Below are 27776 nucleotides of genomic sequence, written 5' to 3' on the forward strand. Positions count from 1 at the left end.
TCGAGCGCCCGCTGGCCGTACTGGGAAGGCTCCGAACTCACTTCCGAAGCTGGAGGAGATGGTGGAGCGGCTGGCTTGGCTCTGGAGGGTCCCGGAAGGGCTCGGCGAGGATTCGTCGTCGGTGTCGTCGCTGTCGAAGGGCACGAGTTCCCGACTGGCGCTGTCGACGGGCTCCGAGAGCTCCAGCGAAGACCCGGAAATGGAGATCAGCAAGCACTGCTGCGGACCAACCTCATCCGGCGTGGCCTGGGCCGGTTCGGAGGACGGGCTGGTCAAAGACTCCGGGCGCTCCCTGGGGAGAAAGAGGGAAAGGAGTGAGCGGATGTGACAGGCAAGCATCGATCAGGAAAGAAGAAGAAGAAGAAGAAGAGTTGGTTCTTATATGGCGCTTTTCCCTACCCGAAGGAGGCTCAAAGCGGCTTCCAATCGCCTTCCCTTTCCTCTCCCCACAACAGAAACCCTGTGAGGTGGGTGAGGCTGAGAGAGCCCTGATATCACTGCTTGGTCAGAACAGTTTTATCAGTGCCGTGGCGAGCCCAAGGTCACCCAGCTGGTTGCATGTGGGGGAGCGCAGAATCGAACCTGGCATGCCAGATTAGAAGTCCACACTCCTAACCACTACACCAAACTGGCTTTCTGTGAAGCACCAGCCGTGAAGCACCAGGGTGGAAGGCCAGGGGGATACCGGCATGAGAAAAGGGCTTTTCTCCCTTTCTTGCAATGCAAGAACTTGTCGACGCTCGATGAAATGAAGGAGCAGTAGGCAAGTAAAACAAAGTCCTTCTTCAACCAAAGGTTTAGGCTTTTGTGTGCATGCATCAGTGTGCCACAGGATTCAAACTTTGCTCTGCGCATGCACAACCAGTCCCCGTCTTCTGTGACGGTGTTTTATGGGGACACAAGAAAAATCTCTTTCTCTTTGCTTATCTCAGTACCGTGCACCCCAAAATGGACTGGACAATGCAAGGGTCCGAAAAACAGTGCCCTTGGGTGCACCGCACTTGCCCACTCCTTTCCTGGCACCCACCGGGGTTTTTAGGAAGTGGGTGGGGCTTCTGCCCTGGAAGGCTTCTGATTGGCTGTTGGGAGATTTGATTGGCAGTGTAGATTATTTTTTTAAGGTGCCGGTAAACCAGCTTTTATTGAAGTTTGCATAGAACAGAGAAAATGAGAAAAGATACATAAAACGTAGATTACAATCCATTATTCCTTGCCATCTTCTAACACATTCCATAACTAACTACCTAGATAATGTCATAGCTCCAGAGTGGCTGGAATTCATCTGAAGAGCGACTGTTCATTAGGCTTGTAAGCATTGCCATTCTGGCCAACTCTCCCAATTTCTCAACCCAATCTGTGCACTTTGGGTGTATCCTGGTGTTTCCACCTCCTAGCTACCACCGGTCATGCTGCCGTTGTTGCATGAAATAAGAAATCGGCAGCTTTTCGAGGAATACTAACCAGTAACACACTCAGTAACACAAACTCAGAACAAAATCGAAATCTAACTTTCAATATTCCTTCTAAACGATCATGAATTTCCCCCCCGGAATTTTTGCATTTTTTACATGTTAAAAAAGGCACTGCAGATTTTTCAAAAGGTTGCTTAATTATTTTAGTTATTTATATTTCAATTTATATACCGCTGCTCTCCTAGTAGCCTCGCAGCGGTTTACAACAATAAAAGAATAAAATACAATAAACCCCCCATAAAATCCTTCCTTATAGCAACGAAGGCGGCGATAAATAAACTCTCTCTTTACCCCAATACCCTCCCTTCTCATCCAGCCAGAGGCCAAGCCTTCTACCCTTTGGCCGCACCTGCCACCACGGCACGGGGATCTTGACTGTGTGCCTGAACGTAAGAGGTGTCTGCCATTTTGCTGCTGGCTCCGCCTCCTGAAGCAGCCATTCTGTGGCTGGGCCCACCATGCGAGTTTGCAGGTGTAAAATGGTTGGGAGGGCCTCTGAACTAATCGGTGCACATTACAGGATTGTGCCGTTCCTAAGGGGCAGGGGGGGTCCTACCTGAACGTTCTCTTCAGGCCGGGCACGGAGGCGATGCACAGGATCCGGGCGGAGCAGACGGCAATGCAGGCTTCCACGATGGGCTCCCTCCTGATGCTGAGGAGGCACACCTGCCCGACGTAGCCGTCGCTGTTGCACACCCACACTTCGTAGGCGTTCTCCGGGGTGCTGTGGCTGGGAGAGGCGCAGGAGAACTGGAAGGGAGGAAAGGATCCAGGCAGTGAGGGACGGCGTTGGCAACGGAAGGCCTTTGGCAGCAGTGAGGGACTGGACAAAACTCAGCACCCCCGTTCCACACAACGGGGACAAAACTTTGTGGTGGATTGCAGCAACTTTAGGATGCTTGAGGCTGATCCTGCGTTGAGCAGGGGGTTGGACTAGATGGCCTCTATGTCCCCTTCCAACTCTATGATTCTAGGATTCTAACTTTTAGGCTGAGACGCATGCTGCTGATTTATAATGAATAGGGCAATAAAATAAAATAAAAATTGGTGAATATTGGGTCTGGGCCCAATTTACCCAAACTGGACTTGGCGTATACTGAATGAACCAAATCCCAAGTTTGAAGAAGAATGGTTGGATGGTTCTTATAGGTCACTTTTTTTTTCAACCAGGAGTCTCAAACAAGCTTCCAATCTCCTTCCCTTTCCTCTCCTCACAACAGACACCCTGTAAAGTGGGGGAGGCTGAGAGAGCCCTGAAATTACTGAAGAAGAAGAAGAAGAGTTGGTTCTTATATGCCGCTTTCCTCTACCCGAAGGGGCTTCCATTCTCCTTCCCTTCTTCTCCCCACAACAGACACCTTGTGGGGTGGGTGAGGCTGAGAGAGCCCTGAAATTCCTGCTCAGTCAGAACAGCTTTCTCAGTGCTGTGGTGAACCCAAGGTCACCCAGCTGGCTGCATGTGGGGGAGCGGGGAATCAAACCCAGCTCACCAGATTAGAACTCTACACCGAGCTGGCTCTCCCAGTTTTGTACTGGGATTTGGGTAAGGCTTGATTCAGAAAACCCTCATTGTTCAGCTCTCTGAGGCATTCAAAAGGACCTTAAATGCCCCAGTTCATCAGAGCCACCCAACATCTGATCCATGGAGAGAAATCCCTCTGCAAATTAACTTTTTTTTTCAGGGAGTGATTCAGGCCCCCGAATCAAAAGCCAAACAGGTTTGTCTCTTTGCAATATGGACCCTGGCCTGAGAACCCCCTTTTCTTCCCCTTCAGGTTTTGCCGAGCTGAACGCACACTGCTCATGACCAAATCAGGTCATCAGGTCCACGGTCCACCATGCACTCCCTGGCTGTGGAAAGCCCGTTCCTAAGGTTCTCATTTCTGCTCTTTACTCCCAGAGTGGCGGAAAACACGATTTACCTGCATCCCGCTCCTCGTTTTCATGATGGGAATCGCCTTCAGGAACTCGGGATCCAGGCAGTTTTTGTTGGAAGCTGGTGACGGAGAGCGAGAAAAATCAAACATCGCACAGTCTCATCCGAATCAACAATAATCAGCAAAAGTCTGGCCGGAGCCTCCCTGTGTCCGGTCTAACCTGTGGCGGTGTCATGGAATGTTCACAAACGGTTCACTGAAGGTGAGAGCGATCGCAACAGCGCTCAATCAAACAGCACAGTTCATGGGCCTAACGTGAACGGTTACTTCAACTTGGGCTCAAGTGGGGTAGCTTATCGGGAAGGGATGGCTGGATGGGGAACCTCTGCCTGACCCCTCCACGTTCGGCATGGACGAGGCAGGACGCCTATTCCAAGGTGAGCCCTCAGTTGGGCAGGGTCAGAATTCGGCAAGAGGATCTTCTGAGCCACTGCCAAGTCCTCATAAGCATCAGGTAGAGCTTGAAGGTGGAGGACCTGAACTCTCACACTTCCTGTGTGGAAGGAAATCCAGGCAACAGAGGAGCAATCGGCCACAGGAGCCTCCGTCTGCCTCCCTGGAGTGGCCTAGCCCAAGGGTATAGGTTTACTGCTTCGCCTGCTCTTTAAGAGATCTGGAAAAATGCAGCAAAGGGGAACAGAATACTCTCCAACCCTTATCTCTGCACCATCTGGAGCAAGCCACGGAAGGCGGACCAAGAGGACCCCATGGAGTGACCCCCTCCCTGGGATTTCCCGGCCACCAGCATCCAACCAAATAGTCCCCAGAGCCCTTAATGGCACAAGGCAGAAGTCCCCAAAACGGTGCCCGTGGGCACCCTGCCTGCTGAGCATTCTTAGAAAGTGGGCCAGGTGGGGACCTTGCAGGCACAACCCTTTATTGAGGCTTCCCATATCCCCGTGGGTGAGGACTGGGTCTCGGTCTCAAAGCCACCCACCCAGCTTCTTCTTGGTGTCCTCGAAGGCTTGCTCGAAGCTCTGGCGCGCGTCCGGGTTGGGGAACTCAAAGATGTAGGACTCGTTGCCGTCCGCCTTGGAGACGGTGAGCTCCATCTTGTTGGGCGGGAAGGACATGGTGAAGGAGAGCGACTGCTTCTCGGCCAGCTCCCGGTGGATGGACGCCATGAGGTCCTTGATGACGTCGTCCAGGGTCTACGGAGCCAGGGGACACCTTTTAGGGATGTCGGATGCCTCCCTCCCAGAACGGTTGGGGTCCCCTCCTGCCAGGCCCCACTTTGCCGACCCCAATCAGTTGGCCATCAGGGGATTCCCCCCCTCCCCACCTTCAAAATTGTTATAATGTTCCATGTAAACCACCCAGAGCCGTAAAGAATGAGCGGTATAAAAATCCAAATAAATAAAAATTAAAACATAAAATAAAAATAAAAGGGAGGTACAATGGACATTTCGGAACCAGTACCCATGTGACGTCATCGTGACCTGGAAGTGACATCAAGGTGAAACTGGTTTGGGGGCAAAAGCTCTATGGTAGAGTTAGCCTCTACCATAGAGTTTTTGCCCCCAAACCAGTTTCACCTTGATGTCACTTCCAGGTCATGTTGAAGTCATGTGAGCAAGTGGCTGGAATTTGGAGTACACTCCTGGTAAGACCCTTTCCCGCCTCCGCTGGAACCCCGACGGGACCTGGCAAGCCCATTTTATTTACTGTAAACATTTATTAGCTGCTTTCCCAACTTGCAGAGCTCAAGGCGCCTTACGATATAAATCAAACAACAATGGCAAAAAACGCACAAGGATAACAAAAAACAGACCACAATTTAAGCTCAGAGAGACGTTTTAGACTGCGAAAGAAGCACAGGAGGAAAGTGTCCAATGCTAGGCCTGAGATGGGGGGGGATGACAATTCCCCCTCTCCCAGGCCCTGATGCCCGCCACAGCTGGAAGGGGTGGAAGGAGAAAAAATTAAGATGAAAAAAAAGCCTTTTTCCACTTACAGTTAAATTCTTATCATAGAGTTTCTGGTGATTCCTAGAGTGACCTTTGTCCCTTGCCGGTAGCTCTAGCAATTGCTACAAACTCTATGGCAAGAGCTTCCCGTAAGTAGATGAGACATTTTCCCCCAGGATGTGTCCCCTCCCCCAGCAACACTCCTGCCCGTTCCGCCTTCTTAACCTCCACTCCAGCAACAATCTTGCGGCACAGACATTCCAGTACATTGGTCTTTTTAAGGCTAAAGTCCAATGTGGGCTTTGGGGAATCCCATTGCAAAGCAGGACATTCTGATTCGACCCAAATGGAGCTGCAGGTTTCTCGTCCCCATGACTCAAACAGCTGCACCCCGGGCTTTTCTGCCCCCTCCACGGGGGGCCATTTCTCACCTGATGGGGAAAGCTGAGGGTCTCTGAGAGCTTGCCGACTTGCCCGAGGGTGCTGAGGTCTTCGTCCAGGCGGCAGATGGTCTTCTGGATGCTCTCGCGGTTGGTGGACTGGGAGGCCCCTGAGACCAGAGAGAAATTACACAGCACCCGTTAGAGGTGGCAAAGGGCACATACAGATTTCAGCTCGCGTAACTGGGCCACACTCTGCCTAGGAAGGGCCAGGCTGCCCGGATGGAGTCACATCTTGGAAGCCAAACAGCGTCGGCCACGGTTAGGACTCCACTGGGGAGTCTACCGAGGCAGGCCAGGGGTGTTGTGTGCAGAGGCACTCTAAAAGAGAAAAAAGACTATCCCTGAGCTACTTAGTGGGTTACTAAGGGGTAGTTAGATACGAGCTGTTTTTTTGCCGCATCTTGTTTTACTATGTGGGGAATTGTATATGATACGTTTTATATGTTTTATGGTATGGTTTTCATGAGGGTTTTATATGTTTGTAACTCGCCTCGGGCCTCTGGGGAGAGGCGAGGGATAAATCTAATAAATAAACAAATACTAACAATATTTTCACAATTTGTACAGAATAAAGTAAAAAATCTCTTCATTCTATGTTGCTTTATTGTCGTGTAGAATCCAACCAGAACGGTTTCTAGATATATCCCGTTTTCAAAGGCTCATTTTCCTCTCACTTGTAAGGGCACAGTCATCCAAATAGATTATTCAACACCTCTGTTAAATCTATTAAATCGTTTAAAGTAGCGGTCCCCAACCTTTCTCAGGTCAGGGACCGTCTCCGGGGTGAAGGGAGAGCCGATGGCCCGGGTGCTGTGCAAACACACATGCGCAGTTGCCGCGCATGCGCGTTTTCGTCACCAGGTGGCCCTAACGCGCACACGCGCAGTTGCAATGCATTCACATTTTGGCCATCAGGGGGCGCTAACACGTACACGCGCAGTTGCAACGCATTCACATTTTTGCCACCAGGGGGTGCTAACGCGCATGCGCGGCAACTGCACGCATGCGCGTTTGCTACGCCTGCCTGTTCCCTTCCTTCTCGCTGTGGGCGGGGGGAGGCAGGTGCGGCTGCTGGTGGCCCGGTACCGTGGCCTTCACGGTCCAGCACTGTGCCGCGGACCGGGGGTTGATGACCCCCAGTTTAAAACATACACCGGCCTTTGGCTCTGTACTCTAGGGATGCTAGTAATCCAACTGCTCCCCAGTGAGAGGACAACCAATGAAGAAAATTACCCTGATTGGATTCTACAAAGAACAAAGAGACCTTTTACTTGACTTCATTCTGTACAAATTTTGAAAATAACATTAGAAGCCTAGGGATAGGGTTTTTCTCTCTTTGATTGTAGACACTACAAACCGTCCCATTTGTGTGTATTTGCGTGGGCAGAGGCAGGCCATGGCAAACCACCCCTGAATGTCTCTTGCCTTGGTCTGGATGGCCCAGGCCAGCCTGATCTGTTACACGAAGCAGGGTTTGTGGCTACACAAACCTTTCACAATGTCCACGTCTTCCAGGGGCATCTTCCAGATCAGTTTGTACTTGCTGGTGGTGTCGATAACGCTGGCCGCCGTGTACCTGGAAGGAAAAGCGCTCATTGAGAACAGATCCAGACGTGGAAAAGAGCCAGAGCCGAGAAGCACCTTCAAGGTGAACAGAAATTTATGGCAGGGAAGGAGCTTTTGTGAGTCCCTGCTCACTTCCTCAGCTACAGCAAGAATGAGAGTCCCCCTGTCCTTCTATCACAAGGTGGATGGATTCCCATTCTGAACAGCTGAATATGGTACCTTCCACGGAGGTGGAATATAAATGATTTCCGGTATATTGCTGACACTACGCTCTTGTCAGAAACCAAGGAAGGCCTAGAACAGCGGATTGCAAAGGTCAATGAAGGAAGTAAGAAATTGGGCCTTTTCTTGAACACTAAAAAGACAAAAATGACCACTGCCAAAAACAGGCATGTCACAATAGCACTATGTGATCCGCCTCGAGACCAAGGAGGAAGGAGGACTTTAAATTTAATAAGTAAATACATGAAATTGATGGCGAAGAGACCGAATCCGTGCAAGAATTAATTTCTCTTGGATCACAAATCGACGAGACTGGTGATTGCAGAATGGAAGTCAAAACGCCAAATTGCTCTGGGTCACTCAGCGATAATGAGCTTCAACCGAGCATGGAAAAGCATGGGCATGCGCCTGACTGCCAGATGTAGATTAGTTTGATCGTCTTTCCATAGCCACTAAAAGGCTGTGAAAGTTGGACAATGAAAAAATCGGGCAACAGGAGAATCGACCTGTTTGAACCCAGGTCCCAGAGAAGGCTTCTGCAGCTCCTTGGGAGAGCAAACGTCACAAACAAGGAAATAAGACAGCACGTAAAGCCTGATCTATCTCTGGAAAGCAAAATCACGAAACTCTGACTCTTTTACTTTGGCCCTATCGTGCGATCCCACTCAGTCGAGAAAGCAATCATGCTAGGACTGGTCAGTGGAAAAGGGAATCCAAGCCGATAAACAACACGGTGGTTCAAAACGGTGGTTCAAAATGGAGACACCTTTGTTGTTGTTGTCAGTTGCAAAATGGTGTCCGACCCATCGCGACCCCATGGACAATGATCCTCCAGGCCTTCCTGTCCTCCACCATTCCTCAAAGTCCATTTAAGTTTGCCCCGACTGCTTCAGTGACTCCATCCAGCCACCTCATTCTCTGTCGTCCCCTTCTTCTTTTGCCCTCAATAACTCCCAGCATTAGGCTCTTCCCCAGGGAGTCCTTCCTTCTCATGAGGTGGCCAAAGTATTTGAGTTTCATCTTCAGGATCTGGCCTTCTAAGGAGCAGCCAGGGCTGATCTCCTCTAGGACTGACCGGTTTGTTCGCCTTGCAGTCCAAGGGACTCGCAAGAGTCTTCTCCAGCACCAGAGTTCAAAAGCCTCAATTCTTAGACGTTCGGCCTTCCTTAGGGTCCAACTTTCACAACAGAGACACCTTAAAATACTAAATATGACCACTGGGTGGCACTGCTGGCATATTTCCGAGACCCACAAAGGTTGGGGATAAAACCAAATGTGGAAAACATATGCAATTTATCATTAGAGCTCAAAAATTCTACTTGGCACACATAAAACATCTCAGTGAGTGCTACAGTAATGCCAACGAGTTCAAACCTAGAATTTCGATTGTACTGATCTTCACCAGAGATCAATATACAGATACACACAGTCGCATATACCCAATTTTTACATGTTTCAGCAAGGGGGTAAAAAAACAGACCCCCTGTGGGGAAGGTAAAGTTGAGAGAGCCCTGAGATTACTGAAGAAGAGTTGATTTTTATATGCCGCTTTTCTCTACCCGAAGGAGTCTTAAAGTGGCTTCCCTTTCCTCTCTCCACAACAGACACCCTGTGAGGGAGGGGAGGCTGAGAGAGCCCTGAGATTACTGAAGAAGAAGAAGAAGAAGAAGAAGAAGAAGAAGAAGAAGAAGAAGAAGAAGAGTTGGTTCTTATATGCCACTTTTCTCAACCCGAAGGAGTCTCAAAGCGGCTTCCAATCTCCTTCTGTTCCTTTCCCCACAACAGACACTTTGTGAGGTAAGTGAGCTCTGAGAGAAACTTTGAGAGATCCCCAAGAGACCTATGAATGACCCAAGGTCACCCAGCTGGTTCCCCATGACACCCTACTGGCTCATCACCCTTGCACTGGAGCCAAGTTTCAGGGGCCGATTTGCGGCCACCTTCCCCTCCTGCGGCAGGCCTTCTGTGGCTGGCCCCCGCTTCCCATTGTAGCCCAGTTGTGGCAGCCATTCGGGGGCTGTGCTCACCAAACCATGCCAGAGCCCCCTGCTCTATTTTCCCTGAAGAAGAGCTGGCGGCCTTTTCACCGTTACCACAAGTCATCCGCGCCTTGACGCCCCTATCCTGCAACCGTGGGCTGCTCCGGGAGACATTTTTGCTTTGCCCGGAAAGCAACAAAAACCTTCCACATGACAAGACGTCCAACTTATTTAAGAAGGTTCGCTTACAGGCTCATGGAACTCCGCCGCAGGGACCCTGACTTGCGCTTGAGTGTGGTGCAAACCAGCAGGTCTGTGAAGAGGAAAAGGGAGCGGTCCTTCTTGCCCCCTACGGCTTTCTGCAGAGGAATCCAAGAGAGACAGGGTGAGCGCACAAGCCCGGAAACCAACCTCTATCACGGAGAGTGGAAAGGGCACCGAGAAGTTTGAAGACTGCCCGTGAAGAATTCCTCCCCAGGCATCCCATTTCAGGGCTCAACTATGCTTACCATTAAAAAAAAACCCCTAATATCCACCTAATGTCCTCCTGCCTATTATTTAAACCTATTCCTAGGAGTTCTGTCCTCTGCAGCCAAAAGGAAAAGTTCTCCGTCCACCTCTAAGCAACACTTAGCAATATTTAAAGTGAGGCTACAGAGGTCAGAGGGCTCGGATTGGGACCAGGAAGAGCAGCGTTCCCATAAGAACATAGGAGAAGCCATGCTGGGTGAAGCCACTGGCCCATCCGGTCCAGCACTCTGTATTACAGAGTGGCCAAAAACCAGGGGCCATCAGGAGGTCTACCAGCATGTCCAGGACTCCAGAAGCCCCCCCAAAGTGACCCACAAAGCACCAACAATAATAGAACACCCCTGCCTCAGACGTAAGAGAAGCCATGTTGGATCAAGCCAATGGTCCATCCAGTTGGATACTCTGTGTCACACAGTGGTCAAAATGTAGGTGCTTTCTGGAGGTCCACCAGTGGGACCAGAACTGTATATGTCCCACTGTGACCATCAAAGCTCCAAGGAGATGGAGAATCTCTGCCCCAGACATAAGTGCATTAGAAATGTCCCGCTCAATCGGGCCCGTCCAGTCCAACATACTTTGTCGCATGGTGGTTAAAACCTAGGGGAGGTCCACCAGCAGAGCCAGAATTTCAGAAGCCCTCCCACTGTGGCTCCCCAAGCACCAAGAAGACAGAGCACCAGACTGTGTGACATAGAGCGTTGGACTGGATGGGCCATTGGCTTGATCCAACATGACTTCTCTAATGTTCTTGTTTCTGGGGCAGTGATGCTCCGTCTTCTTGTTTCATTGGGGAGGGGGGCACAGTGGGAGGGCTTTTGGAGTTCTGGCCCCTCTGCCAGTGGACCTCCTGATGGGTTTTGGCCTGTATAACACTGAGTGTTGGACTGCATGGGCCATTGGCCTGATCCAACATGGCTTCTCTTATGTATTTATAAATTCCGCCTCTGTTGCTTTCTTCTGTGGCCTTCCTGCCTTCGTTTCCCTGCCCCTTCTTTTTTATTGCCCCTCCTCTCTCTTCCCTCACCCTTCCCTAAACGTTTGCTTTTCCACTTTGACCCACCCTTTTAAAATTTATTCATTGTATTTATAGGCTGCCCCTCTCTTACAAAAGAGCGGCAAACAACACGTAAGAATCCATATGTAAGTCATTAAAGCAGTGAAACCATAAACAAACAAACATTACTTCCTATTAAAAGACAGTGCTACCTTGGTTAAAACCTCCTTCCTCAACTCCTTCCAATAGCTTTTCCCTATCCCCAGCTTCCCTACTGGAAACAGCGTATATCTTCTGCTCTTTCACTCTCTGCGCTGAAGCTGTACCGTCTGTCGACATTCCGCGAGCGAACCTTTTCTTTCGGCATGTTCGCAAGCAGTACAGAATATTGCAGCAGCCCACCGGATGGCAGGATGCATGCGCTTGCTAGCGGGAGGCGCCCGCTGGTTTGCATAATGCATAATTACACGACGATAAAGCTGATTCAAAACCCTCGGGAATGCGGAAAACCAACCGCACAAATTTAACTCCGCACAAATCCCTACAACTGATAGCGGGGGTGAGCGTGGTTTATGTGCCACATGGTTTATGAACAGTGGTGCATTCATTATCTTTAACTGTGGTCTCTGCTTTAAGGGGGCATTACCCCCCCCCCCCCGAATTGGCACAGCATGGAGGTCTCCGCCACAGAAGCAGGGACGCCTTCGGTGTGCCGTTTCTGGCTTTTAATGCATCTTAACCGACGGCTGCAACTCTGCAATTACCGGTTATTTCTCATCACCTCATGCCTGGCCACTGAGGCACAGAACGCCCAAGGAATGGCAGGATCGGTGTATCTAGCGCTGCAGATGCTGCATACGTCTGGGGGAGCCTCGGGGAAGGGCAGCATATCAAACGCAAAGTAAAAAATAAATCAAGAGCGCTGCCAACAACGGCAGGCCGAGGAAAACCCAGCGTGAGCCGGGAAGAGCGAGGGAAGGGCCTTTTGTGTGGAAGGGCCCTATTTATTTGCCGGGTCTGCTCTCCGGTCGCCATGGAGACGCCTGGCGCCGCTCGCTGGCTGAGGGAATGTGGATTGTTATCTGCCGCTTCCATCCCAGGGAGAGGGAAGGGGGGCATGGTACAGTCTGCTGGTGGGGCTGTACCATCGAGAATGCACTTGCCTGGCTGGGAGGAGGGGACAAAAAAGGGTGGTTTTAGCCACCACCACCATGTCAAACTCTCATGGTGCATGTTGGGCAGAAGTAGCCACGTTTGTGGAAGGCAACAAATTATTCTGGATGGTGAAAACTGAAGTTGCCAGATCTGGGTTGGGAAATACCTGGAGACTTTGGGGGTGGAGCAGGGAGTGGGGCGGGGTGGGGAGGGACTCCAGCGGCGCAGAATGCTATGAAGTCCACCCTCCAAAGCAGCCATTTTCTCCAGGGGAATGGAGATCTGAAGATGAGCTATGAATCCAGAGGATCCCCTGGTCCTTCCTCAAGGGAAAACCAAAGTGGATTGGGATGAAAATCTCTCTAATTGAGGGAGTGGGAAACCATGTGGTAAATCAAGTATACGGCAATACAGAATGGAGCAAAAATCCTAACTTTCAATAAATGCTAATGAGGTATAGTAGGTCGGGGTCGCTGCTAGGTCGGGGGCACGAGACACTTATAGCCACTTCCTGTGTACACAGGAAGTGATGTCTGTACGTCACTGGCGGGGACTCTCTGGCATTTTGCCCAAACTCTGTGGCAGGGTTTCTCATTCAGGGTCTTCCCGATAGTGGGTATGAGTTTTGGGTTGATATATGGTCATATCAACCCAGATCCCCCCCCTCCCAAAATGGCCAATGATGGGTCAGAGTGGGTGGGAATGGGAGGGGCCCGGGTGGGCATGTCCACAGCTCTGCTTCCCAACTTTATTCTACACCATCGCACCACTTCTAGGGGTTCTTGAAGCCTGAAGAATGTTTCAGAGGTTTCTCAATGGTAAAAATGTTGAGAAAGGCTGTTCCTTGTTCAACCATAAAGTTTTGCCTGAACACCAGAGCGTCCCTGGTGTCCCCCTGTGAAGAGCTGATGTCACTTCCTGGCACTGGGGAGAAACCCCAACACATCTGGATACTACTGAGTCAACCTCCCATTTCAGCACCACCCCTGTGCCATTTTGTCAACCGAGATTAGACCGTAGATTAGACCGTAGACCTTACCAGTTCCACCACCATCTCTTGGCGCAGGAACTTCCGCAGCGGAGCTTGAAGCTGGAGAGGGAGGAGAGGAGATGGTTAGAGAGGCCAATATATGGCTCCCCGGGTGCCATCATGTTCACTTCTAATTCCCTGAATCTACAGAGATTTCCCCGCCTACAGCTGGCGACCCTGCTCCAGGCCTAGTGCAATATAATGATAATAAAAAATAACAACAATAGTTATTACTATTATAATAACTATTGGCCACCACAGGAGGTAGAGCCAAACCGAAAATGGATGTCAGAGAAGGCAGAGCCAAACCTCAAACGGCTACCACAGGAGGCAGAGCCAAGTCCAAAACGGGTGACACAGGAGACAGAGCCAAATTCAAAATGGCTGCTACAAGAGTAACAGCCAAAGCCAAACTGGATTCCAGAGGCAGCAGAACCATATCCAAAATGGCTGCCGCAGCAGGCAGAGCCAAACCCCAAATGGATACTGTAGGGCAGGGGTAGTCAACCTGTGGTCCTCCAGATGTCTATGAACTACAATTCCCATGAGCCCCTGCCAGCGTTTGCTGAGCCAAATGAAATACTGATTTCCTCACGCCTTCTAGGAAGAAGGATATCCTGAAAGAGAAATTAAACCATCCACTGATTAAGGAAGCCCAGGTTTTTACTAACCTTCCTGATCCTCCAGCGGAAAACCCTTTCCTTTGAAAAGGGCGGCCAATAAAAGGGCTTGACTTATAGTGGCCCTGCCCACTTTCTGACATGTGCCGAGAGATGCATAGTTGGACATCATGGCATCCACAGGCATGAGGTCGGGGAACCCTGCACTGGAGCATCTTGAGACATGCTGTAGCACCACAGGACAAGATGCGCTGCGTTCGCGGAATGCAGAAAGAGAGACATGCACATCGACGCGCTGAAGAGCCAGACTGGGTTTGGCCCGCTTCTGAAGCAAAATTTTAGCCTCTGCCTCTCTTTGCCCCCAGCAATTACCTCCTGTCAACAGCAGGGCAAAATGCACTTCCTGCCATCACTGGGACATAGTTAAAAACAAATAAACGCAAAGAGCCACGAGCCATAAATCCTGTCCGAGGAAAGCAGCCATGTTGGTCAAGCAAGATTCGAGTCCATCCTCGCCTTGGAGACCGACATGGTTTTCGGCTAGGGCCTCTCATAAATCCAGTGGCATATTCATTTATTAATTACTGGACTTCTATCCCGCCACTTCTCGGAAGACTTGAGGCGGTTTACAAGAAAGCAATCGCACCCTTAAAACTGTCCCCCCCTAACTGTAGTAGCAAGAGTGGCGTAAAACACTCCTCTCAGCCCCCTTCCACAGCCACCCCAAGCGGCCTGCAGGGAACTGATCCCATGGAGAGGCCCTGCTGATCTTAAATCCTGGCCTCACCCAAAGTCCTGGTGGAAGAGCTCCGTTTTGCAGGCCCTGCGGAATCTCAAGAGCTTCAACAGGGCCCTCAGCTCTTCCGGGAACTCATTCCACCAGGTCGGGGCCAGGACCAAAAAGGCCCTGGCCTGGGTTGAGGCCAGGTGAACCTCCTTAGGGCCAAGGACATACACACACACACAAGCCAAGGTCTACACAAGCCAAGGTCTGCACAAGCCCAGGTCTACATAAGCCCAGGTCTACACAAGCCAAGGTCTACACAAGCCCAGGTCTACACAAGCCCAGGTCTACACAAGCCAAGGTCTACACAAGCCAAGGTCTACACAAGCCCAGGTCTACATAAGCCAAGGTCTACACAAGCCAAGGTCTACACAAGCCCAGGTCTACATAAGCCAAGGTCTACACGAGCCAAGGTCTACACAAGCCCAGGTCTACACAAGCCAAGGTGTACACAAGCCAAGGTGTACACAAGCCAAGGTGTACACAAGCCAAGGTCTACACAAGTCAAGGTCTCAGGTGGGTGGCCTGGGAGCAGAACCTACATCCTCCATCCCTTCTATGTGCGATTCAATTTCCTGCACGATCCGGGCGTTGCGTTCCACCTCCTCGGCACTCTTCATCCCCTTGTTGATCCTCTCGGCCACTTGCTTGATGCTCCGTTGGGCTTCCATCAAGAACGGGTGGTCGGGGTGTTCCTCCGGTGTGTGTTTCAGGAGGTCCTGCAAGAAGACAGCAGGAATTAGGCCAGGGTGGGGGATGCTGGCAACTGTACTTCAAACAGCGATTGTAAGGTGGGGTTGGGAGCGCCACTCAGTGGTAGAGCATCTGCTCGGCACACAGAAGGCCTCAGGTTCAATCCCTGGCATCTCCAGTTAAGAACACCCACCAAAGGGTCTGATCATAGGTGATGCGGAAGATCTCTACTAGAGATCTTGACAATACTGACCGTGGTGGACTGGTGGTTTATTTTATAATGTGACATGGCAGACTTATACCTGAGACCCTGGAGAGCCACTGACCATCGGAGGTGCAGACCATGCTTACTATGATGGGTCAAGAATCTGATTGGGGATGCAGAAGATGCCCACCTGAGCCCTTGGAAAGCTCCTGCCGGCCTGAGAAGACTATCCTTACCTTGGTGGACCGATGGTCTGATTTGTCACAGGTGATGTAGGAAGGCTCTACCTGGCCCTGGAGAACTCCTGCCAGTTTGACTCAACCCTCTTGACCTGGAAGCTCCGATTAATCATAGGTGACATGGAAGACCAGCTTAGCGTGGTAGTTAATCTGGAGAGCTGGGTTTGATTCCCCATGCCTATTCAACATGCCGCCAGATGGGTGACTTTGGGCTAGTCACCATCCTGTTAGAGCTGTTCTAACAGAGGCGTTCTGTCAGAACTCTCTCAGCCTTCCCTACCCCACAGAGGAGAGGAAGGGAAGGCGATTAGAAGCCCCTTTGAGACTCCTTTGGGTAGAGAAAAGTGGGGTATAAAAACCAATTCTTTTTCTTTACCCAAGATCCTGGAGAGCCAATGCCAATTTGAGCAGACCACATTTACCTTGTTGGGCCAAGAGTCTGATTTATAACAGGTGACATGGAAGAAGAAGAAGAAGAAGAAGGAGAAGGAGAAGGAGAAGGAGAAGGAGAAGGAGAAGGAGAAGGAGAAGGAGAAGAAGGAGGAGGAGGAGGAGAAGGAGAAGAAGAAGAATAATTGGTTCTTATATGCCGCTTTTCTCTACCCGAAGGAGTCTCAAAGCAGCTTCCAATCGCCTTCCCTTTCCTCTCCCCACAGCAGACACCCTGTGAGGGAGGGGAGGCTGAGACAGCCCTGATATCACTGCTTGGTCAGAACAGCTTGATCAGTGGGTGCATTATTATTTCATAGCTGAACCACTATGATCAATTTTAAAAAACAGAGCAGTAATTTGAGCCCCTTAGAAAACAAGCGTTCTCTCCCCCCACTCCCAAGGGAGTAAAACCTGATAATTAACCTTTGATGAAAAAGCTCCAGAGAGGAGAGGAAGTAATTAATTAAACTGAAGAGAAAGTAACACGATGGAAATTGCGGGGACAAGACCTGGGGATTTTGCTGACCGAGATTTTCTCCCAGGTTATATACAGCAGGATCTTGCTTATTTGGATCGACTGCATGTTAGGGAGAGTGGCTTGAAACTCTCATTTCAGCTCAATTCCTGGGAGACAGCAGTGGGAGGGATATCCAGAGTTGGTCATTGTGGAAAAGATGCCATCTCTAGCCATCAGCCGAATTACTGGAAGTGCCTGACTCCCAGGCCATTTTGGGCTTCGAAGAGAAATGACACACGGAGACAGGAAGCAAATCAGTATCTGGTGCAGTTCTTTCAAAGCTGGGAAGGGTTTCTCTCCCTGTCATTAATACTAGCCCCTCATCTTGTGGCCGCCTTTGGAACCAAGGTGTAGCCTGCACAGGGCTTTTTACCCCCTTCCAGCTCAAATAAATCCCTCCCGTCTACACTGAATTCGATTTCCACTTTGATTCGGGGTGCTTTAAATTTTCCGTCTGCAACAGGCATGATTGATTCGTGGTGACTCTACCTTTCCCCCGCAATATCCAGAAGTGGATATAAGCCTCAATATTTGAAAAATCGCCATCAGAAAGTGTGCAGATTTCTGCTTTTTGCAAATTAACTCCCTTCTCCGTGCCTGGTAGCAAAGCAGTCTTCCATGACTGGCCAAGGCATCAGTTCAAAGATTTCCTGGTTCCCACTTGCAAGACTTCCCTTAAAGTGACTGCGCTCCAGAAGCCCTAATTTCACTCAGCAGAGATTTGCTTCTTGGATTTATTCCCCCTCCTCTGCTGTCCAATCCTCCCCCACCCTTCAAGAAAAGAAAGAGACTCCTAATTTGCTTGGCTCCCCTCCCCGCTCTGAGCTTCCCCAATCGAGTGCAGAACACTTTCTGTTTCAATGGGGGGATGGGGGTGGGCTAGAGGAAGACCCAAGTTCAAATCAATCTGAATTCAGCAGGATCCACAACAGAAAAAACAAAGTCAGTGCAGAATCAGCCCTAATGAACTTGCCAAATAATGAACTTATGAACAAATAATGAACCTAATGAACTTGCCAAATAATCTCCAAAGGCAGACCCATGAAGAATGCACTGCAGAGAATTGCATAAACACACGGGTGCAGAGGTCCGTCAGTGGATATTAGTCACAAAGTACAGGTGGAGCAGTTTATCTGGAGCAGTAGAGCCCTGTCTTCTTGGTGCCTGGGGGTCAAGAGTGGGAGGGCTTCTGAACTTCTGGCCCCACCGGTGGACATCCTGATGGCCCCTGGGTTTTGGCCACTGTGTGACACAGAGTGTTGGACTGGAGCGTCCATTGGCCTGATTCAGGGCCTGGGGTGTAGCAAGCCCCCTCATCATCTCCATCAGCACAATCCTCTGTTGTTTCAGGAAGGAAAGGGGGAGAGCCCCAAGCTTTAACTTTAACCAAACCCATGGGGCTACGGTAGAGGGGTCCTGTGTCTTAGCACCCTTCTACGTTGTCTGTCCTTCCTCAATCACTTTTCCCTGGGCCCACTGTCTGATTCACACAGAAATCGCTCAGTGACTTGTTATTTACTTCTTCCAGAGTGCTTGGAGGAACCCTGGCTGCAGCCCAGGACGATGCTCAATCACAACGGAGCCCGGCCTGCCGGCTTGCGAGCCAAGGAGTGAGTCACAGCCCCAGCCGTGGGATCCATAACGCCTTTCAAAAGCCTAGTGTCTAAGGTCTGATGCTCACCATGGTGGCGAGCCTGCAGCTAGATTTCGGAGCGCGCATGGCTGATTTCTTTAAAATTCCCTGCATGTAGAAATCTAGTGTGTCAAGGAGAAGGCAGCAGGAGAAGAGTTTTCTATTCTGCGAGCACACTGTGATATAAAACACTGTTGTGGTTAGAGTGCCTGACTGGGATCAGGACAAGCCAGATTTGAATCCCCACTTGGCAACTGAAACCAGTCACAGTCCTGTTAGAAGCTGGTCTCACAGAGTAATCCTCTCAGAGTTCTCTCACCCTCGCCTACCACACAGGGGGTCTGATGTGGGGAAGGCAGTAGTAACCAGATTGCTCTGACACAAAACTACCATGAATACCACCCAAGTTGCCATCAAATACGGCCCAAATTGGAAACGAGAAAGAAACAGTAATCTGGCAAAATAAACAAGAAAAAAGATAATCTCAGACGCCCCGGAAAGAAACTGACAACGGCATCTAATCCAGCCCCCTGCACTATGCAGGACACTCCCAACCCTCTCGCTCACCCACTGTCACCTGCCACCCCCTTGAGCCTTCACAGAATCAGCCTCTCCGTCTGGTGGCTCTCCAGCCTCTGCTTAAAAATCTCCCAGGATGGAGAACCCACCACCTCCCGAGGAAGCCTGTTCCACTGAGGAACCTCTCTGACTGTCAGGAACTTCTTCCGGAGGTTGAGACGGAATTTAGAATCCTAGAGTTGGAAGGGGCCTCCTGGGTCATCTAGTCCAACCCCCTGCACTATGCAGGACACTCACAACCCTATCGCTCCTCCACTGTCACCCTCGAACCTTCTCAGAACCAGCCTCTCCGTCAGATTAAACACTCTTATTCCAGAGGGAGGCCGCAGCTTCCATTTCACCGTTTTCCTTTCACGTTTCCTCTGAGGTCCGTCCCAACCTTAGAGAAGCCCGGGAGGGCACCCAGGCCTCCTTCAGCAGGCCAAGCACGCGTTCTGCCAGGGAGCTGCAGAAAACCTGCTGCCTTCATGAACATAAATCTCCACCAGTCCTTTCCCGGCCTGCCTTGCTCAGACACAAAGACGGGACCACACACCATCGCCTGCCAAGGAAACTGGTTTCTGAGAAAGACCCTGGAAGCGAACGGGGCTCTGAGACGGGCAAGACTTTCCTATTAGCGGCCCTCGGGCCATCCATCACCCCCAAATAAACAACGCAGGCTGGTTAATTGGCTGGCAGAGAGCGCAAAGCAGCCCGTGCTCCTGGGTAATCGACATAATTTAATGCCGGCTCCCGTGGTACATCGTGAGCATCAATCAGGACGCCACCATGGCAGTGCCACGGGGTCAGGGCGGGCTCCTTGCATAGGGAATGTTATTTGAAGGCCGAAAGGAGGACTGGCGGGTCTCTCATGAGCCAGCAGGTTTTCCCCTTCCCTTGGCTTGAATTTACGGGGTCCCGGATTGTCTGCTACTGTACGTTATTGCTCCCGCCAGAAGCCGGCTCTGTCTTTTCTCAGAGCTGGGCCACAGCTCCCTTTTCGGCTTTCCCCTGTCGCTCTGGGACCTGTCTCTTGCTAAACAAACATCGCTGTCCGGAAACTTCACTCTCCCCTCCGCCCTCAGCCCATTTCCCAACCTCTGGAGGAGCTGGGATCATAAAAACCCTACTTCTGGCATGTCTGTGTTACGACACATGTCAGAAATTTGGTCAATGGTGGCGTTTCCGGGCGACTCTGGAGAGGCCCAGAGGGAAAGAAGAGTTTGAGAATTGAAACCCAGTTTTCTCAGGAAATGAGAGGCAGAAAAATTCGGTCAAAGGTACCACTGTGCCCGGACAGAATTATAGAATCATAGAGTTGGAAGGGACCTCCTGGTTCATCTAGTCCAGCCCCCTGCACTAGGCAGGACACTCACCACCTATTGCTCACCCACTGTCACCTGCCATCCCCTTGAGCCTTAACAGAATCAGCCTCTCCGTCAGATGGCTCTCCAGCCTTTGTTGAAAAACCTCCAAAGATGGAGAACCCACCTTCTCCCAAGGAAGCCTGTTCCACTGAGGAACCGCTCTGACTGTCAGGAACTACTTCCGGAGGGTTAGATGGAATTTCTGTTGAATTAATTTCATTCCACTGGTTCTGGTCTGTCCCTCCGGGGAAAGAGAGACCAACTCTGCTCCTGTTCACTGGCAGTCTTCAAGCAAAGGTTGGATACACACTTTTCTTGGTTGCTTTAGGATGCTTAGGGCTGATCCTGAATTGAGCAGGGGGTTGGACTAGATGGCCTGTATGGCCCCTTCCAACTCTATGGTTCTGTGATTCTATGATTCTAATAATTGTCAGTCAGTAGCCCTTGGGGAGTCCTCTGGAAGCAGGAACATAACATACTACCTCTGAAATCTGTCTTCAGGACGTGGTATTTAGCGCTAAGAACATAACAGAAGCCATGTTGGATCAGGCCAATAGCCCAACCAGCCCAAGACGTTGTGTCAGTCAGTGGCCAAAACCCAGGGGCCATCAGGAGGTCCCCCAGCTGGGCCAAAACTCCAGAAGCCCTCCCACTGTCACCCCCCGAGCACCAAGAAGACAGAGCATCCCTGCCCCAGACATAAGAACAGAAGAGAAGCTATGTTGGATGAGGCCAAGGGCCCCTCCAGTCTAACACGCTGTGTCACACAGTGGCCAAAACCCAGACTTCTTCAGAGGTCTCCCATCCAAGTACAGACCAGGACCTGCCCAAAGAGGGTGCTCCCAGCTCAGGCCTTCTGCTGCTCGGTTTCCGAGATCTGATGAGATCAGCCTAGCCTGGGATATTCAGGTCAGGCAAAGGACAGAGAAGGTTGGCCTCTGTGACCCTGGGCTTCCTTGGGGGCCTCCCCTCCAAGCGTATCAACCGGGGATGACGCAGCTTAACTTCCAAGATCTGACGAGAGCAGGCTAGTCTGGGCCGTCCAAACTACGGGGAAAGACATCCAGAGCTTGTTTGCTGTTGCCTAACTCTGCAGAGTGACCTTGAGCTTCCTTGACAGTCTCCCACCCAAGTACGGACCTGCATTGCTTCAAGGATCTGAAGAGATCAGGGCTCATTCCAGACACTGGGATGATGCACTTTCAATGGCCCTTTGCCTGCCTGCCTTCCTTGCTTCCTTCCTTCCTTCCTTCCTTCCTTCCTTCCTTGCTTCCTTCCTTCCTCCCTCCCACCCTCCCTCCCTCCCTCCCTCCCTCCCTCCCTTCTTTTTTCTTTTCTTTTGCTTTTTTCCTTTTCCTTTCTTTCCTCCTCTCCCTCCCTCCCTTTTCCTTTCAATGTTTTGCTTCCCTCTTTCTCTTGTTCACTTCTTTCTTTCTTTCTTTCTTTCTTTCTTCTTTCTTTCTTTCTTTCTTTCTTTCTTTCTTTCTTTCTTTCTTTCTTTCTTCCTTCCTTCCTTCCTTCCTTCCTTCCTTCCTTCCTTTCCTTCCTTCCTTCCTTCTTTCTTTCTTTTCTTTCTTTTCTTTCTTTCTTTCTTTCTTTCTTTCTTTCTTTCTTTCTTTCTTTCTTTCTTTCTTTCTTTCTTTCTTTCTTTCCTTCTTTTTTCTTTTCTTTTGCTTTTTTCCTTTTCCTTTCTTTCCTCCTCTCCCTCCCTCCCTTTTCCTTTCAATGTTTTGCTTCCCTCTTTCTCTTGTTCACTCCTTTCTTTCTTTCTTTCTTTCTTTCTTTCTTTCTTTCTTTCTTTCTTTCTTTCTTTCTTTCTTTCTTTCTTTCTTTCTTTCTTCTTTCTTTCTTTCTTTCTTTCTTTCTTCTTTCTTTCTTTCTTTCTTTCTTTCTTTCTTTCTTTCTTCCTTCCTTCCTTCCTTCCTTCCTTCCTTCCTTCCTTCCTTCCTTCTTCTTTCTTTCTTTCTTTCTTTCTTTCTTTCTTTCTTTCTTTCTTTCTTTCCTTCTTTTTTCTTTTTTCTTTCCTTCAGCTTTTTTCCTTCCCTTCTTTACTCCTCTCCTCTTGTCTCCTTTCCTCCCTCCCTCTTTTTTGCATTTTGCTTTTGTGCATCTCAGGTGCACCCACAGCCATGTGTGCACATGAAGCAAGCGAACCTGGTCGGGACACAAGCACTGAGATTTCCCAGGATGGGAGGAACTGGCATAATCCAGGTCCCTCCTGTGTAACTGGACAGCCGGCCAGGCCCACAGACGAGCGACCACCTTTCCCCCCCTGTTCCCGATCACACAGGACAAAAATGTAGTTTCCCCCATCACGGGTAGCCATTCTGGGAAAAGTTCTCTCTCCTCCATGTCTGCTGCTGTCCAAGAGGCAGGATCAGGGCCAGGAAGAAAAGCTGACCATCCAGCTAAGGAATGTCTGGGCTGCAAACAGACAAACACGAGGAATTCCTGACCCCTCCCTGGTGGTCCCTGGATCGCGGCAGTGGGAAAAGCTTCCTGTAGACTTGAAAGGGGGACCCCCTGGTTTTGGTCCCGGACTCTGGAAACTTCCCTACTTGTGGGCAACGTAACCCACACCTCTCAGCCCAGCTCTGCACAATATCAGAGCGTGGGCAGCTCAAGGAGAACTAAGAACCTCCTGGACTCGATTCAGTCCAGATGCCGCCTGATGCTTCTTCTGGCTGAATGAGGAAGCACACGGCAGCCGCCTCAAGGTTTCTCCGCTGGCAGACAGCCCCTGTGGAAACGAAGACCCGGGCGGAGGGGTTGGGTGACATAACCCCATTTTGGGGAACTGGCTGGGCCCTGGGTGAGACAGGAGGCTGGACTGGAGGGACCCTCCCTGGTCTGACCCAGCAGGGCTCTTCTGAGGATCTTCTCAGGGGAAGGCCTCGGCCTCTCTGCCCTGTGGCTGGCCCTGTAGAGGAACTGGCTGGCCCCTGGCTGAGACGGGAGGCTGGACTGGAGGGACCCTCCCTGGCCTGACCCAGCAGGGCTCTTCTGAGGGTCTTCTCAGGGGAAGGCCTCGGCCTCTCTGCCCTGTGGCTGGCCCTGCAGAGGAACTGGCTGGCCCCTGGCTGAGACGGGAGGCTGGACTGGAGGGACGCTCCCTGGCCTGACCCAGCAGGGCTCTTCTGAGGGTCTTCTCAGGGGAAGGCCTCGGCCTCTCTGCCCTGTGGCTGGCCCTGCAGAGGAACTGGCTGGCTCCTGGGTGAGACGGGAGGCTGGACTGGAGGGACCCTCCCTGGTCTGACCCAGCAGGGCTCTTCTGAGGGTCTTCTCAGGGGAAGGCCTCGGCCTCTCTGCCCTGTGGCTGGCCCTGCAGAGGAACTGGCTGGCCCCTGGGTGGGACAGGAGGCTGGACTGGAGGGACCCTCCCTGGTCTGACCCAGCAGGGCTCTTCCGAGGGTCTTCTCAGGGAAAGGCCTCGGCCTCTCTGCCCTGTGGCTGGCCCTGCAGAGGAACTGGCTGGCCCCTGGCTGAGACGGGAGGCTGGACTGGACGGACCCTCCCTGGCCTGACCCAGCAGGGCTCTTCTGAGGGTCTTCTCAGGGGAACGCCTCGGCCTCTCTGCCCTGTGGCTGGCCCTGCAGAGGAACTGGCTGGCCCCTGGGTGAGACGGGAGGCTGGACTGGAGGGACCCTCCCTGGCCTGACCCAGCAGGGCTCTTCTGAGGGTCTTCTCAGGGGAAGGCCTCGGCCTCTCTGCCCTGTGGCTGGCCCTGCAGAGGAACTGGCTGGCCCCTGGGTGAGACGGGAGGCTGGACTGGAAGGACCCTCCCTGGCCTGACCCATCAGGGCTCTTCTGAGGTTCTTCTCAGGGGAAGGCCTCGGCCTCTCTGCCCTGCGGCTGTCCCTGCAGAGGAACTGGCTGGCCCCTGGGTGAGACGGGAGGCTGGACTGGAGGGACCCTCCATGGCCTGACCCAGCAGGGCTCTTCTGAGGATCTTCTCAGGGGAAGGCCTCGGCCTCTCTGCCCTGTGGCTGGCCCTGCAGAGGAACTGGCTGGCCCCTGGGTCAGACGGGAGGCTGGACTGTAGGGACCCTCCCTGGCCTGACCCAGCAGGGCTCTTCTGAGGGTCTTCTCAGGGGAAGGCCTCGGCCTCTCTGCCCTGTGGCTGGCCCTGCAGAGGAACTGGCTGGCCCCTGGGTGAGACGGGAGGCTGGACTGGAGGGACCCTCCCTGGTCTGATCCCGTCTCCACACAGCCGGGCATCTGGACACAGCAACTTGCTGGATCATCCAGAGACGATCTCCCTGCGGCTTCCTCCCCTAGATGCGCCATCTGTACTGTCAAAGCCTAGCCCTGTTCCTTGCTTAAACTCCTCTAGATGTGGCTGCATCATGTGCTGGATTCCCCTGAATCACTTGTACTTTGCCCATCACGGCTGCTCCACAACGAAGCTGGCCTTCCTCTCTGTTTTCCGGGTATCGCAGCTGCTCCAGAATGTGTGACGGCTCCTTCCTGGAATCCTATCCAAGCCCCCTCTCTGACTCAGGCACGTGAGTCATGCCAGGAATGCAGCGTGCCAAAATGGGAAGTTGCCACTGCAGGCCACTCATCCAGACCTGCAGAAGAGGGGGTCTCTTTGTCCCCGGGAGCTCCAGGCTACATTTGCAGGATTAAATTACCTGGGAAAACCTCCCTGTGACGAAGCTCTAAGAACTGGGGAAGAGGGGAATTGAGCAAAGGGCAGGGTGACCTTCGGTAATTTGTGCTAATTTCACTGGGTTTAGGGAAGGAGGATGTTCCATCACAAGGAGGAAAAACACACAGCTGCCTGGTCACAGCTGGTTGGAACCAGCTCTCTGTGGGGTGTCTCCTGACTTGAGTCTCAAACAGACTCTCTTCACCATAGAGTTAGTGAGATAGATAGGAAGCCTGACCTCTCATCTTCTGATCTCACTGGAGAGTCTCTAGAGGGTAATTTCCTGTTTCCTGAGTCTTTCCTTCCCCTTCTCCTCCATTCCTCAAGGCTGCAATATGATGCAGCAGAGATGCTTCAAGCATCTCTCTCCATCCAGCTATTTAGATGACAATCATAGAATCACAGAATCGTAGAGTTGGAAGGGGCCATACAGGCCATCTAGTCCAACCCCCTGCTCAACGCAGGATCAGCCCTAAGCATCCTAAAGCAATAAGAACCTTGAATAGGAACCTTGTTTTGACCCCTAAGTATGTAGAATTAAATTCTCTAAATAGTTACAATAAATTCAGTGGGTCACCGTGTTGGTCTGAAGTAGCACAACTAAAAATACAGTCCAAAAGCACCTTTAAGACCAAACAAGGTTTATTCAAGGCGTGAGCTTTCGAGTGCATGCACTCTGTGTGTGAGCCACTTAAAATGTAAAGCCCTGCTTTCTGCTATTCATGAACTGTCATGAACCATGTCAAAATATGTGAAATAGAACAACAGAGTGGGAAGGGGCCATTCAGGCCATCCAGTGAGGGGGACAGCTCCCCCCCTCCTGAGGCAGCCCCTTCCACTGCTGAACTAGACTCCTAGAATCCTAGAGTGGGAAGGGGCCATGCAGGCCATCTAGTCCCACCCCCTGCTCAGTGCAGGATCAGCCTCAAGCACCCAGGAGAAGGATCTGTCCAGCCGCTGCTTGAAGACGGCCAGTGAGGGGGAGCTCCCCACCTCCTTAGGCAGCCCCTTCCACTGCTGAACTAGACTCCTAGAATCCTAGAGTGGGAAGGGGCCATGCAGGCCATCTAGTCCCACCCCCTGCTCAGTGCAGGATCAGCCTCCAGCATCCAGGACAAGAACTGGCCTGTGCCCACCCCTTGTTGCAGTGGTTCAAAAGGGAACAGAGATCCTTCCTTCCCGACTTAGCTCACCTTGACCAGCAGCTCGTAGCGTGGGATCCGCTGCACCGGTTTGATCATGAGGTCCGAGAGGGCCTGTTTCTCTTTGTTCTCCCTCATGCTTTGCTGGAGGAGGAGCAAAAAAAAAAAAGAGGGGCCACAATGTCAAACCTTTCCCACATCTCTGCATGCACATTTGGGGTGAGGCTGTGCGCATGCAGGAGCGAAGAGAAAAACCATGGTCCAGGGAGACAACTACTCCAATAGCAATATGATCATTCCAGATTTCTGGGAACGGGGAAGGCTCGACCCCGGGGGCAAGTGGGGTAATGGATTTTGGCCCTGCACTTTTGGGAGCCCCTTCCGCTTTGGGGGAAACCGCACTCCTGGAACAGGGACAGACGGACAGCTTAGCAGGTTGTCGACTGATCAACCCGACAACTCCATTAGTCCACTGGCAAGGCTCCCGCCCCCTGCTTTCTACCGACTGCCCGAGGCCGAGGCCGAGGCCTGGCTGACCCTTGCCAAAGAACGAGGAGGCGGAATGCAGAGAGGGTCGAAAAGACCGGGCTGCTTAATGCTGCAGTGGATCAATTCCAGCTTTTAACAGCCTTTCTAAATTTTTTTTTAAAACACACAAACAGAAAATGAGCAGCGTGAGGAGAAACGTTTAATCCTCCCCTTTCTTTGCAGTGCTGGTTGTCTATTTTCAATGAGGCTTTAATCTAGGGCGGGGATGGCCAGACGGCGGCTCTCCAGAGGTCCATGGACTACAATGACCATGAGCCCCTGCCAGCTGGCAGGGGCTCATGGTCATTGTAGTCCATGTGCCTCTGGAGAGCCGCCGTCTGGCCAACCCTGATCTAGGGAGTCAGGCCAAGACCTGGACCCCTGTGGTCCTCCATGGGTCTGAATAGGCGGGGCCCACCCCACCACGGCAGCAGTCTCCTTATTTCCACCTCCTCCTCCTTAATGTGTTCATCCAGAGAGTTGCCAGTCTCCTGGAATTACAGCTGGAGCTCAGTTGCCCCCCACTCCCCCCGTTTTGCTAAGTAAGAGTCGCAAAATACCTCCAGGAACTTCATGAACGCTGGCCGGGCCTCCTTGGCGATTCTCACGGCATCTTTTGCATTGAGGAAGTTGTCGATGTATGCGGAGTATATGTTGACCAGAATTTCCTTGGAAAACTAGAGGAATGAAACCAGAGGTTTTGATTAGAGACCTGGACGTTTCATTCCAGGGGTGTCAGAGAGGGATGCTAACGTTGTCAGGCAGTACTTGGAAAATGGCGGAAGGGTTTTTCTGGGGGGGTGGAATCCCAGGAGGAAAACTAGAAAGGAAAAATAAGGTCTCCTTTACTTAAAGGAAGTTCTGGCTATAGAGTTCCTGGTGATTCCTAGAGCCACCTGGAAGTGACAAAGGGTAGCTCTAGGAATTGATGAAAATAAACAAGCCAAATAAGGAAAAGAGGTGCCAGGCGACAGATATCTTTAACCGCTCCTGCGGAGCGGAATAAATAAAAGAGTAAGCTCTAAGGGGGAGGAGAAAGGGCGGGCTCTGTCTGGGATAAAAACTCGGAGGGCCCAATCAGGAGCCGCGAAGCGTCCAGGAGAAGGATCTGTCCAGCCGCTGCTTGAAGACTGCCAGTGAGGGGGAGCTCCCCACCTCCTTAGGCAGCCCC

At 51.5% G+C, this 27776-nt stretch overlaps 1 protein-coding gene across 1 annotated transcript in view; it reads right to left on the reverse strand.

The window, feature by feature from the left end:
- Nucleotides 1-27776, reverse strand: part of ARHGEF17 (Rho guanine nucleotide exchange factor 17) — a 155003-nt gene that overhangs the window by 12306 nt on the left and 114921 nt on the right. Inside the window, exons 4-14 of the mRNA XM_077341209.1 lie at nucleotides 27166-27282; nucleotides 26129-26221; nucleotides 15183-15359; nucleotides 13246-13296; nucleotides 9776-9885; nucleotides 7250-7335; nucleotides 5748-5866; nucleotides 4347-4560; nucleotides 3395-3468; nucleotides 2029-2222; nucleotides 42-292 (exon numbers count right to left, since the gene is read on the reverse strand). Coding sequence (XP_077197324.1) covers nucleotides 42-292; nucleotides 2029-2222; nucleotides 3395-3468; nucleotides 4347-4560; nucleotides 5748-5866; nucleotides 7250-7335; nucleotides 9776-9885; nucleotides 13246-13296; nucleotides 15183-15359; nucleotides 26129-26221; nucleotides 27166-27282 — 1486 coding nt within the window. The remainder of the gene's footprint in view (nucleotides 1-41; nucleotides 293-2028; nucleotides 2223-3394; nucleotides 3469-4346; nucleotides 4561-5747; nucleotides 5867-7249; nucleotides 7336-9775; nucleotides 9886-13245; nucleotides 13297-15182; nucleotides 15360-26128; nucleotides 26222-27165; nucleotides 27283-27776) is intronic.

This window comes from Paroedura picta, chromosome 6 (assembly GCF_049243985.1).
Source record: "Paroedura picta isolate Pp20150507F chromosome 6, Ppicta_v3.0, whole genome shotgun sequence".
NCBI classification, from domain to species: Eukaryota; Metazoa; Chordata; class Lepidosauria; order Squamata; family Gekkonidae; genus Paroedura; species Paroedura picta.